The 14,704-nt window shown below is 36.0% G+C and overlaps 1 protein-coding gene across 1 annotated transcript in view; it reads left to right on the plus strand.

Annotated features, from left to right (window-relative positions):
* The first annotated feature begins 364 nt into the window (after positions 1 to 364).
* Maoa (monoamine oxidase A) overlaps positions 365 to 14,704 on the plus strand; it is a 68,115-nt gene continuing 53,775 nt past the window's right edge. Inside the window, exon 1 of the mRNA NM_173740.3 lies at positions 365 to 580. Within this exon, the coding sequence (NP_776101.3) occupies positions 508 to 580 (73 nt within the window). The 5' untranslated portion in view covers positions 365 to 507. The remainder of the gene's footprint in view (positions 581 to 14,704) is intronic.

A 14,704-nucleotide genomic window follows, 5' to 3' on the forward strand; every position in this document is an offset into this window, starting at 1 on the left:
CCCTCCTGGGGATTGGCACCAGAACATCTTATGCACAGAAGCACATCCCTGCCAGACACACCAGACAACTCCCCACTAGAATCGGCAGAAGATTCTCTCAGGCATTCTGTATCAGCCTCTTCTTGGTTATCACCATCAACACTTTCCGCTCCCCGTGACGAATCCCTGTTGCCTATGTCACTCGATAGTCCTATATCCATATCTCCTCCACTGTATGATCAAGGGCCCGCTCCTTTCCATGCCTCTCAAGTGCCTATGCTAGGGCCATCCCTGCCCTGCGTATGGGGCTCTCCCTGGGTATCTCAGCAAGGATCAGCTCCGCCCCTGAGCGCTCCCCTAGCTTTTGCACAAGAGCGCGCTCCGCCTTCAGGGCCGGGCTCTTCCCGGGTATGGATAGATACATCAGCTCCGCCCTCGGACTTCAGTCAAGGGGCGGTACAAGGGTCTGTTCCACCCTGGGCGGTCCCCCCTTTTAAACCCAAGTCTCGGGAGAATTTTACCCAAACCATGACGGATCTGGAGAAGCCCAGTATCACAGGCCACATGTTCGACGTAGTCGTGATTGGAGGCGGCATCTCAGGTTAGTTTGGATCTTTAATAGTAGCATAAGGGGCCCTAGATGACCAGGGGTAGGGAACTTGCAGTGTCCCTGTTGTGTTTGGGAGGGTCTTTCTCCTCCGTGTGAGTGTTAACTATAACAGGGCCCCAGATCCTGCCAGATGGGAGCAGGGGCTTGTCCCTTTGCATACACTGGTGGAGGGAGGCAAAATAATTTGACTCCTAACTACTTAATACTAATGATTAATTAGCTCTTGTTTTGCAATTACATTTAGCAGATTACATGAGTTTCCCCTGTCTTCAACAGTGTGGTGGGTTGGCAACACATTTGCTATTTTACAAAACCAAGCAACTGTGGCTTAAGAGTTTCAGTAACTGTCCTGGTGTCTGAATACCTCCCTGGGAAGCCACAGACCTGTTTTCTCCCATTTAAGACCTTCACTTCCAATTCTATAGGTGGTTGCTTAGCCTCCCTGACTTCACATCCTCTCCTCTGAATAGCACAACAGCCAGTCTATGTATGTACTACTGAAGTAGTAGTAGGATTAGTTCAGTTCAGTTCTTCTCTGAAGCACCATTGCTTAGAAAGTGAGTAGGTAAAAAAAAAAAAAAAAATACGGAGACAGCATCTTTTAGAAAAAAGTAATTTTTTTTTTAAAGAGCTGGAAGTTTCAACGTATTCCTGCTGGGTTTTTTTCAGAACTTGTATAAAAGTGTAGTGAATTGTTCAAAGGGAATCTCTTGTATGCTTTTGCTGAGAGCTGCACTGTCTAAATCTTGTCCTGTGGTATTGGCTTAAATGGCTCATCAAGTAAGGGGAAGATGAAATTTTTTTCTCTATTTTCCTGGAGACCTCATAAATATATGTATATTAAATTGCCACCTATATTGTCATTGTAAAAATTTAGGAGTTATTCTTTGTCTCTAGGTAGAAGTCCAAGCCCTTTCTCTCAAGTGTTAATAATTTCAGAGATGTGTGCAAGATATAATTTAGAGGGAGAAAGACAGTAGGAAGGAGTAAATAGGGTGCCCCCACAGTATCTATTTTAATATATGTTCCCTTTGAGTAGACCATAAACGTGCTTATATAGTTATTTTAGATATAGGTAGCTTTGGACTCAGCCTGTTCAGGATAAACAGTCTAATTATCAGATTGGTATGGACTGTTCCTTTGGCTATCCTAGCCAGTGGCAGCAAGTAATAGGCCTGTGTGTTGCAGTATCAGAAGGAAGCAAATCCTTGTGGACAGTAAGAAAAGGGAACATATATCCTCCCTTCCTTCCTTCCTTCCTTCCTTCCTTCCTTCCTTCCTTCCTTCCTTCCTTCCTTCCACACTTGTTGAGTGCCTACAGTTTAGTGGATTGGTGTTTTCAAAAATCTGGTTCCTTTAGGCAATTACCCTAGAAGCAATGTGGTTGTTGATCATTGAAGTAGAAATATGATGATAATTTGTAGTATACATCGATTAATGCTATACCACAATTTGCTGTTTTGCTGGAATTTTATTCTTTTCCTTTTCTTGGTTTGTCCCCAGTGTTCCTTAAAGAAAGCTTTGTCTTTTAAATTGTTTTTGATGTTGGTCTAGCCTTTAATAGCTGAACTATTTCTCCAGCCTGCCTTTTTAAAATTTTTATGAGACAGTGTCTCATGAATCTCAGGCTGGCATCCAATTTAACATGTAGCTAAGGATGAACTTTGATTTCTGATTCTCTAGCATCTACTTGCCAAGTGCTCAGATTGCAGATGTGGGATATTATGCCTGCCTTATGTAGTACTGGGGATCAATGCCAGGGCTTCTTTTATGCATGGTAGGCAAACATTCTATCAAGTGAGCTATATCCCCAGCCACATATTTTGTTTTTCTTTTGTCTAATTGCTTGGTCTTTCTTCCTTTTCATACTTGACTGTTCATATTTAGATATCAGCAGAGTGTATTTATCATGTAGCTGATGAACCTTAAAACTCTAGGTCCGTTCTGATTCTCATTCCAAATACCAGCTCTATACTAAGTCATGTAAAACTTTTGCTTTCTTTTGTTTTGTGGTGGTGGTGGATTAACACAGGGTCTCATATAGCATAGGCTGGACTTGAAATTTCTGTGTACTTAGAATGGCTTTGGGCTTCTAATCCTCCTGGCTACGCCCCACCAAGTACCTGGCGTATTGATTTTTTATTTCTTAAAGAGAGCATCTAAATTATATGAAGTGCCGCAAAAATTCTGTATTTATTCTTGGGAATTATTAGTACATTTCAGGGGAGGAGGGCATAAAGAACTTCTTTTCTCTCAATAATTCACGTGCTTCTTTAGTCCAGACACAAACTTTCAGTTCACCAGCAACAGTGGAACTTGCCCTAAGTGTTATTTTTACCAGTCAGATCTGAGAGATTGTAGCAGCCAAACTGACTAGAAACATTGCTTTTTGTCTGTGTTGCCATCCAAAATGAATTATTACTAACATAGATGTGGATGCCTGTCTGACTCAGGTATTATGTACAGGCTTTATGTTTCATAAATAGGCAAGAGCATTCTGGGGAACTCCACATGTCTCTTTGTGTATGCTAGTCATATCCCATGGTATGATTCCCATGATATAATCTCTCAGTTTCTTTGTTTGTTTTGACGAAGGTCTGATGTAATTCAGGCTGGCTTCAATATTTTGCATTGATCATGTAGTTGAGGCTGCCATGAACTCCTGATTCTCCTGCTTCCATCTCCCAAGTGCTAGAATTAAAGGTGTTGCTATCTTTCCAAGCTCCTGAATCAAGTTTATAGAGTCACTGAAGCAGAGTTAGAGAATATTTTTTTTTAAAAATGATATTACTATTAACATGAATTTTAAGCACAAGCGATAAGGGTCAGTGGCAATCTGTAAGGAAGTTAAGATACACTCCAAAGCAAGGGAGTAGGCTTTTCAAACAAGAGTAGCTTTGTGTCAGTTTTAAATGCTTTGGAATATTCTTGATATGGTACCTATTTAACTATAATCTATGGTCAATAAATAGCATTTGCAATGTTATGCTTGTAACATAACATACCTCCTAGAAGACTACAGATTCTAAATGACATTCAGAATTTATTCACATTAGGAAGCTTTATCTTTATACAAAGAATAATGATATCTCTATTTTGTCATTTAAAACATAAAACATTTCTAACAAGCATGACACCCTATTTTCTGTCCATTATAGTAATTATATTTTTAATCTTGTCTTAGTAGTTATGAAGGGAAATGGCCCTTGGTATAATCCATAATCTGTAACCCAGACCTTTTGAAATACTTTCCAGGTTTTCTGTGACACTATTGAATTCTGAACTTTTATCATACATTGATCATACCTTTTCCATTTTTGAAATTACCTCAAGGCTCTGCTGTAAGTCACTCCTGGGCTCTTATACTCTCTTTCTTATTATATTCCTCCAGTGTTCCCTTATCTGTAGAAAGCTTTTAAATCTTTAATTTAAATCCTTTTCTTTCTCTAAACTCATATCCCATAGCTTATCTTCTCACTGATATTTTGCACTCAAATATTGCAGATTCAACATATCTGCTGCAGTTCTTTGATTCTTTTCTAGGATACCATCTTTTCTATCATTTTGATATATCCTTTTATCTATTTTATTTATTTCTGAGATAGGGTCTTACATAGTCTAGGCATAATTTGAAGTCACCATATATCCAAGGATGATCTTGACCTTTTAATTCACTCGTCTCTACTTCCTGAGTGCGAGGCTCATAGGTGTGCCACCACACCCAGGATTTTTTTCTTTTTCTATTTTTCATGCATTACTAGTAATGGAACACAGGCTTCATGCATACTAGATGAACACTACCAAATGAGCCTCATCTATAGTTGTTATGTACTTTTCTTTTATACAATGAGATAAATATTGTTATGAGTATTAACAAAATATTGGTACCTTGAGAAAGAAGTATGATTTGTTATAATAGATGGTGATAAAACAATTGAAAAAAAAAAGTCATACCAAACAGTAGATACCAGAGGAGCATTGCTTTAGGGCCACGAGGGTATATGAAAAAGACAAGTAGTACTTAATGTAAGCACATGACCAGGGAAGGAAAATAGTTTTCTTTTGGGCCTCTAGGAATGTGATCATGTGAGCTACTTGGATATTCAGTGTGCTAAGTGCATGGGGATTCTATGCTTCTGAACTGTGAAGGGTCAAAACATATATAATGAAAATGCCTTAGTCAGAATGCTGCATGGTTCCTGGTGAATAAAATGGTTTGTTTTCAATTAAATACCAAATATCATGTAGAAAGAACTCTCACTATATATTTATAAAACATTACATATTTTTATCTATGGGCCATGCTTTACTATAAAAATTGAGAGCTCCAGCTGCCTAGAACCTGGTAGTGTATTAAACTAACAGGGATTGAGTTTTTTCATGATCTAAGATAGAAAAGACATTTTTCATGAAAACTAATATATTGAGTTCTACATACTGAAATTTCTCCCTTTCTGAAATATATCACCTGTAAAAATCATTTCTATGAGGACCATCTTAAAATTTTAACCCAGAACAGGGTGGCACATACTATGTTGCTTTGCAGTGATTTTTAAAAAGCTTACATTTTAAATGAGGGTACTAGTTTTTGATAGCTTAGTTATTGGATACTGAGGATCAATGAGAATGAGAATTTTGTGTCTTTTAGTATACTTCTTGTATTTAGTTTGATTTTTCTTTTTCATTAAAAACTCTGGAGGCAGAGGCAGGTGGATTTCTGAGTTCGAGGCCAGCCTGGTCTACAAAGTGAGTTCCAGGACAGCCAGAGCTATACAGAGAAACTCTGTCTCGAAAACAAAACAAAACAAAACAAAACAAACAAACAAAAAAACCCATGAGTATACTTTCATTCTATTGTGTAAACTATTTTTTGTTGTTTTTGAACAGTGATATAAGAGTTACATTTATTGGAATTCAGAGTAAAAAAATCTTTTCTTTTTCAAATGGTCAAATGTACTTTTGGAAGATCTGACATTGAATGATCATGTTTAACATTTAATCAGTGCTAGTTGATTTCGATTTTTATATAACTCTCAGCTAATGTGATAAATGTTTTTATAAGACTATAAGCATAATATAATTACATGGACCACAGAGACCAAGTACAGAGCAAAGGTATGTCATAATACATTATTGATGAATATTGTACCCAGTAATCTTTGTAGTTGTAGTGGCGAGATGTTTTAACATGAAAGATCTTACAGTAATTGGATTTGGCTGTAGCCAGAAATCATGAGGATTTATTGTAGCTTTTTTTACATAGTGGAACTTGTAAACCACAAAACCCTGTGATTTAGAACTGTATACATTTTATAAGTATTTGCCTGGTGAATATGCATGCATATTTGAGATGCATAGATTTCATAATAAGTTTTTTTTTAAGACTGGATGATTAGAACTTTACAAAAATATATTACATTTTCTAAATGTTGTGAGAATTTGAGACAAGTTGATTGTTTAGGCCATTTGATCTAATACATTTGTATTGTGACAAATGTATAATTTTAAGCAATGATTTGTGTTTTCCTTTAGGTAACACAGTCCTTATATTATTATCTAGCATTGTGAATTAGGGAAATTTAAAGTCTTTTAATTGTGATTTTGTTATTTAGTAATAGGATTAAATGGGAGTGTAGCTTAGCAATAAAATACACACATACCTGCTATAGGCAAAACTGTGGATTCAATCCCAAATACTGCAAAAAAAGGAGATGGCAAGGGATATAGCTCAGTTGACAGAGAGATTGGCAATATAACTGAAGCCTGGGTTTTGTCTCCAGCACTGCATAAAACAGGCATGGTACCATACACCTGTAATTTCACTCAGGAGGTAAAAGCGGGAGGATCAGATGTTCATGGTCATATTCATCCACCTAATATGATTGAGGCCATCCTGGGATACATGAGATCCTAGAAATAAGATCTCAAGAAAAAAAAAGTTGGATTACATTACATGTATGTTTTCTACATATTTTTCAGTATTTTTTCTTTTTCTTTTTGATAATCAGCTTCATAAAGGTTTTTATCTTTGGTTTTACTTTTGCATCATTCCTTAGCACTGTTTCCTTCCATGCTTTATTCTGAAATTTGTTTGCATTTTTTTTTATACTGAAACCCTATAGGAGCTTAAATCAGTCCCCTGGTCTCTTTTCAGATATGCATTCACATTTCCCCATGGTTTCTCTTAGTTGTTTAAAAGCACTTCTCCAGTAGGTAAGCCAAAGTAAACAAAACTCCACTTATTAACAGTATTTGACTGAGCAGGGCAAAAGTGTCAATAAGAGGTTAAACAAAGTGATTAACTTTGAGAATTTATTATATATTAACCATGTCTGAGGGGCTTAATAACTGCTCATATGATTTCAAAAGGACCAAAATGGACGTTCAGAAAGGTGGATGAATTATCAAATGTCACAGAAATTTCACTGGCATGACTAGACTTTTGATCCTTAAAGATATTTCCAGGCCGGACAGTGGTGGCGCACACCTTTAATCCTTGCACTTGGGAGGCAGAGGCAGGTGGATTTCCGAGTTCGAGGCCAGCCTGGTCTACAGAGTGAGTTCCAGGACAGCCAGGGCTATACAAAGAAACCCTGTCTCGAATATATATATATATTTCCACCCCACCAGGACAATCCTTTTCTATTCCCTAAATCCTTTGAAGGCTTATCCATGGATCTATAGTAACCTTTGTAACTTACTTTGAGGCTTGGTGTACTATAATCTAGTGCTGTTATCTGATAGTTATTTACACATGTGACTATATTACAGTGCTGTTGCTTCATGGACAGTTCCATTGAAAAATGTGGGATATCCTATTAGGTTTGACAACTTTCATGTGCCAAACATATCTGCTTTTAAATGTTTATTATTATTTTGGGTATGGTGTGTGTGTGTGTGTGTGTGTGTGCGTGTGTGTGTATGTGTGTGAGTGTGTGTGTGTGAGGGTGATTGTGGCTATGCAAGTACCGTAGCACACATATGCTGTTTTTCTTTTATACCTTTATGTGTGTTCTGTGGATTGAGCGCAGATCACCAGACCTGTATTGCAAGTACCTTTACCAACTGAGCTATCTAGACAGCCCATATATACTTTTATTTATTTCTTTTTGTAAATTTAATTTAATTTTATTTTATTTTATATATACAGGTTTTTTGTTTTGTTTTGTTTTTGCCTCACACACCATATATGTGCCTGGTGTCTGAGAACCAGCATGAAATCCCTTGAAACTGGACTTATGGATGGTTTTAGATCACCATGTGGGTGAATTGAATGTAGTTCTTCTGTAAGGAGGACACTTTCTCATAACTTCTGAGCCATCTCTTCAGGCCACTTAATCCTATATCCTTTTATAATGGTGAATTTAGGATGCCGTATAGGGATTATACAATTTGGACCAAACATACCCCTGAAAATCTTGGTATGGGAGTTTATGTTTTAAACTCTAGTTCTCAGAAAGCTGATGTAAAATAATTATCTCAAGTTGAAAGTCAGCCTGGACTAAATGGTGAGTTTCAGATCATCTTGAGCTGTAGAGTGAGACCCTGTTTCAAAAACCAAAAGATGCTAGGGAAATGGCTCAGTGGGTACAATGTTTTCTCTACCAGCATCAGGACCTGAGATTAGAGCCTGGAAACCACAGAAAAAGCCAGGTATGGTGGCGTACATCTTATGAGTCCAGTACTGACAACAGAGAGAGATGATTTGGACTGGGGCTGTGGACATAGACAGATCTTGGGGACTTATGGGCCAGATAATCTAGCCAAAAGGCAAGTTCCAGATACAGTGACAGAAATTTCAAAATATATGTTGGTGAAGCAATAGAAGAAGATACAAGTCAACTTCTGACTTCCACAGTTGATCACATGAGTGAATGTAACATAGGCCCCCACCCCCCACAGAAGGTGAAGGGGAAGAGTGAGAAGTAGGAGAAAGAAGATGGAGGGAAAAGAAACCCTCTGAAAATCTGGTGAAAGCTATTTGACTTTTTCATTTAAAGAAGGTCATATTTTCAGACATAAAGTTTATTTGCTTTTGTACTGGGTTAACAGTATACATTCCTGAAACCTTTTCTGTGTTATAGGACTTGCAGTATAATTTGGCCTGATTATGATGTCTGACAGAAGTGGTAAAACATACAAATTATATCATATCCAATTGGATATTGAGATGTATGTTTGTAATCTCAGCATTTAGGTAGAGGCAGAAGGATCAGGAATTGAAGGTCATCTTTGGCTACATACTAAGTTCAAAACCAGCTTGAGCTATATGAGAATTTGTTTCTAAGAATTTGTTTTAAACAGAAATGTTATTTATAACATAAGAAAGTTAGTAAATAGACTATGATGCAATTGTTAAAATATTCAGATTGAAAACTAATGAATATAAGTTCTCTTTTGTTCTGTTTATTTCCCCCTCCTTTTTTTTTTTTTTTGAGACAGTGTTCCATGTGCTTAAACTGGCTTCAAACTCATGTAGCTGAGGATGACTTTGAACTTCTTATTTCCCTGTATCCACGTCTTAAGTATGGGGGCTTCCAAACCAGCTCTTTTTGTGCTGAGGATCTGAGGATCAAACCCTTGGCTTGCTTTATACATCTTATATAAGCAGTCTACCAACTGAGCTATATCCCCAGCAAATGAGATTCCTTTTAGTCATTTTACAAGATTAGTATTTAAAATCATGTATTTTTAAGTGCAGCTGTTGATACTGAATGTGCATTTATTTTTATTATTTATTATAGATTATAAAGAACATTGTCCTTTCAAGGCATTGGATAAAATTCTAACCCACACTAAAGAGACAAGTTTGATCAGGGGGTGTTTGTTCTCTAGTTTATCTGTTAGCTCATTTGTCTATACAGCAACTTGTGTAATACATAGGACCCTCTATGAGGCAGGGGTTATAGCTATGAATCTGAAGTGCTGCTGGTACTGGCTGAGTACCCCTAACTTGAAGACAAAAACATCTGAAACTTTTTGAGTGCTGACATGGTGCCACATGGAAAATTCTGCATCTAATATTATATGACAGGTTACAGTCAGAAAGTGTGTGAGAAGTATCGTATAAAGCTACTTTAAGCCTATGCATACATATATGGTGTATAATGAAACAAACTGAACTCAGTGTTTAGACCCCCCCCCCAGTTACCTAATTATATATGCAAATAAAGAAAATCTAAACATAATCTGAAATTCAAAAGACGTGGGATTCTAAACACTACAAGATGAGGGATATTCAGTGTATGCTTAAGGATACTTCACAGGGGCAGGGGCACAGGGAGCGAACAGCTAATTCTCCCTGCAGGAAATTATAAGGGAATTACTTTATGGAGGAAATAATGCTTGACAAATGTGCTGTGGACTTTAGATAAATTATAAATTCGAATGAAGATGGCATTTAAATTGATCATTTCTAAATTAAATGAATTAGCTGTGATCTGTGGCTTACGCTAAAACCGTTTTTATTCTGTGTTATCATTCATTCATTCATTCATTCATTCATCCATTTATTCATCCATTCATTCATTCAACATTTGTTAATGGAGTGTTCACTGTGGCAGTAAAATTTCTGAGGTTCTCTGTTTTTCTGGCTTGGAGAATATTGCCTACAAACTTCAATGTAAGCTGATGTTTGATTATACTTTTTATTGTCCAAGTGTACAATTATGCAAGAATTATGTTGGTCAGGGACCACATCACAAAATAGTCAGGAAGAAGTTAACTATATATATTCTGGGGGCAATGATCAAAAGTAAAAGTTAGAAATGTCACTTCTAAGAATAAAGAGAATAATTTTGTGAGGTATTAGAGGAAAATCCATAACTATATCAAAGCTTTGCTCCCATACTTAGCTCATGTTATAGACATTAGGATGTTATTTAATTAGGGCCCTGCCTATGGGAATTTACTACTATAACTATTTGAGCAATCTTAAAGGTGATTAAGCCAGTTTTTCCAAACTGTATTTTGACATACAGGTTTTTAAAAAAGAATAGCACAGTGTGAAGAAATGCTGAATTGAATGATAATGATGATGATGATTATTATTATTTTGCTGCTCAGGACCTTTAATATAAAGTGTTCTCTGGGATTTATCATCAAGAGAGAAGTATAAGTATCGCAACTTTTAAGAACACTATTACTTTGCCTTGGGATATCTTATCTGAGGAATGGTATTTAGTATGTTTGGGGGAATTATGGCTTAAAATTTAACCTTTCCTAGTGTGCAGAATTTGAGAATGTCTGTGTGGAACACTTGTAGTATATTTGAAATTTCAATAAAAGAATTGGACAAATAATGAATTAAGAAGTAATTACATCTCCCAACTGAGGTGAGATTTGTTTATCTAAAGTGAAGATAAATGCTGGACAATAATCAAATAAATTGAGACTGTCTAGACAACCAGTCTTTTAAATTACAGGCAAATTGAAGTTAATTGTTAGTTTAATTCTATTTATTACTTGAGACTGCACTATGTTTTCAGCTTATTAAAATTGAAAGGATTGTAAGATTTGGCCTTTTTAAAAACAAGGAATGGTTTATCTGATAGTGAGCACAAAATCCAGACAAGAATGTTTGTATGTCTTAGTAACAAGCATGTGTGCATACTGATATTCTTTGTTTTCTTCTGTCAGCAAGCATGATGCTAGTTTAAAAATTAGAAAAATGGGGTGATAATACTTAGAGTATTCCAAATATATATTGACCTGATACCCTATCCTTGTTAAGCTTTCTTGATTACTTGAGAAAAAGGTTATGTAATGGCTTGAGAAAGCTCAGAGGTCCTTTCTTGGCCTTGCTAACATGTACAAGTTCCGGGGGATTGACCAGTAAAATCCACCCTACTGCAAAGGATGTTGCTGAATGTTTTTAATTTCAGCAGAGGCAGAAGCTGGCAAACCTCTCTGAGGCTACACAAGGGGATCTCACCCAAAACAAAGCAAAACAACACAACAAAACCCCAAACAAAACCAAACAAAACCAACCAGGCAACCAACCAACCAACCAACCAATCAATCAAACAAACAAAAAACACCCAACTATTCTGTTACACTCACCCACATGAATATGGTTTTGTTTCTTAGTGGGTAGTTTTTTGTAGTGGTTGCAGCAAGTATTTGGACTCCTGCAACATTCCAGGCTCACTCTAAGAAAGTAAAGTTGTATTATACATTCATATTTTCAAGAAGTGGGTTTTTGTTTTTTTGTTTTTTAAATCAAGTTGGCATTGTAATCCCATGACTTTGGAGGCTGAGGACAAAAGAATCTAAAATTTAAGGCCTGCTTGAGCTTCATATCTTGTAACTTTTTTATTTTTCTCCTGATTAGTTGCTATCTGGACATGCTAGCCTCACTGTTTATAGCACACATATAGAACCTCTAGACATTTCACAGCATATTTTGAAAACACAATTCTTGCTATTTCCTCATAACTCATTTTTTTACTGACAACTTTTTAAAAAATAATCTTTAACCCTTCTCTTTCCTCTTCCTTTTTCTTTCCTTTCTTCCTATTACTTCTTTCATTCCCTGGTAAATATAGTCTTGCTACACAGCCAGGCTAGCATCAAAATTGCAATCCTACTGAATGAGCCTTCTCAGTGAAGGAATTACAGGTATGTTACACCATGTTCAGTTGAGATCTATTTTTTTTCTAAAAGTGGTCATTGAATTTCAAAGTGACTGGAAGGAGGGTAGAATGCACAATGATATACAAAGTAGGTTCAAAAATAGTTAAGGAGTGTAGTTTCAGAGACTTATATCTGATAGTAGGTACCATCTTTTGTTTTCCTTCACCTCATAACTAAAGTTGTTATATTAGAAGAGCTTCCCTGAAGCTGGACTTACTGCTATATGCCTGTAATCACAGCACTCAAGAGATTGAGGCAGGAGGGTTGCTGGCAGTTAAAGGTTAGCCTGCGCTGCATAGAAAGACCTTGTCTCAAAAAAAAAAAAAAAATGTTAAGACAACGCCTTTCTAGACCACAAATGTTTGTCTGCTTTACCTGCTAGGCATTAAAAAAAAAATAACACTTCTGCGTCTTCAAACCTTTTATTTTTCATTAAAATTACTTACTAGTCATTGTCTTTACCATTGACATAAGAACTGAGATTCATTTAGTCAGCATCATGGAAGGAATGTTTTGCATACACAGTCATTCTTTGATGTCTGTGATGTGGAGATTTGGTTCCAGAATCTGTGTGAGTACCAAAATTGGAGGATTTTTTAAGTTTTTCATGTAAAATAATATAGTTACATAGAACCTCTATGATCATTCTATGTACTTTAAATCATCTCTATATTACTTGTAATACCTAATATATAAATTTTGTGTAAATTGCTTTCATGTAATTTATATAATAATGACAAAAAGCTTGAGTATGTTCACTATAGATCCACTTTTTATTCATCTTAAGTAATTTTTGGAGGACAGGGTCTTATGTAGCCTGGTCTGGCCTCAAACTGACAATACGTGTGAGGATAGATGGCCTTGGAGTCCAGATCCTCTCCCTTTGCTGCCAAGTGCTGGTATTCTGTAGGTGTGCTTCACGATGCTAAGCTAGATAGACCCAATCTCTAGCAAAACCAAACCAAACAACACACACACAAAACCTGATTGAATCTGAGGACTAACACTAGTTGATTTTTCTCAAATAACTTCCTGTTTAAATTTTAAGATCATTCAGATTCATATTTAGGGTCACAGGGGATTTTTACTCAATCTTTTCATTCATCTTTATTTACATGTTAAATCCCAATTATACCAACCTGATGTACTCTGTGTCCTATACTACATTACACCCCTGACAGGCCCAGGATAACAGATCTGGTGATAGCATCACATATATGCTAATTAGAAAAACACTATTTTGAAGTTCTTCTTGTTTTTGCAACAAACTTGTACTGTTATAAATTACTGGATTTTATAATCACTCTAAATAGCACTTCTCTTTAGGTACATTAATATGTATCTTGATATTTTAATAATATCATCTCTACTGTTACTCTATTTCTTTCTAACATGCTGATTAACCTTTCTTTATATCATATTTACCTCTATGGTTGATTTCTTTTGTAACAGGTGGTGCGAAGATAAACAAATATTCAGATAGCATTTGAAATATAATAAATAAGTATATACACACTGTATTTCCTTAATGTGAGAGCTGAAAGTTTGTGCAAGCAGGGGTATTCCAGTAATTATGAGCACATGAAGTACCACATTTTGGTTTCTAATTTTATTCCCCAACAAAAGAGATGAAGGCTCACTACAGAAATGCTGATAACAAGGATAGGATAGGCAGGGAAGATACTGTGAACCTGGGGTATCCTATAGCACAAGAAATAAGGAAGTTCATGCACATGTACAAACACAAACTGATAGAGGAATGTCAAGGGGCACACAGGAACCAGTTAAAAGAGCTCCCAGTGAATAATTTCAGCAGTAAATAATATAGTATTGGATTATATACTAAAGTATAAAGGAAATATTTGTGAGCCCATACTAATGATTAAATAAATAAATGAGGAAAATAACCAAATGTGTACTGCTGAAGAATTCTCAACAATTCATATACAGTTCCCTCAAAATGGTAGACCACAGCTTTGTATTGTATAATGTAGAATATGTATAGCATTCCTTCCAAAGAGTAGAGTATTAAAAGGAAAGTGACTATATAACTTTATAGTGGAGAAACTTTGGAAACCCTTGCTGAGCAAGGTGATTAAATTGAGGTTACCGTAAATGATTATACATATTGATAGCATGATAAAATGGTAATTTACATTGTCTTTTCTACTGCTACAATGTTGGATTTGAAATGTACCTTTAATAAAAGCTTGTATTTACAGATGACACCCTGTTCTTAGCTTTGAGCTAATAAATGAAGTTAAGCCCAGCTCCTAGTATCTTAGTGTCTAGAATATTAGACTCCACTGAAGGAAATGAGATCTAGGAACCTGAGTCCTATCCATGTTTATATAGTTACAATTTCTGGGTGATGGCTGAGAAGAGTCTCTAAGTACGGTATGACTATTCCAGAAAACAAAAAAACATGTTCAAAAAGATTACATTTTTTCTAACAGCTAATCTTTAATACAAGATGAATAA

This window comes from Mus musculus, chromosome X (assembly GCF_000001635.26).
Source record: "Mus musculus strain C57BL/6J chromosome X, GRCm38.p6 C57BL/6J".
In the NCBI taxonomy this organism is placed as follows: Eukaryota; Metazoa; Chordata; class Mammalia; order Rodentia; family Muridae; genus Mus; species Mus musculus.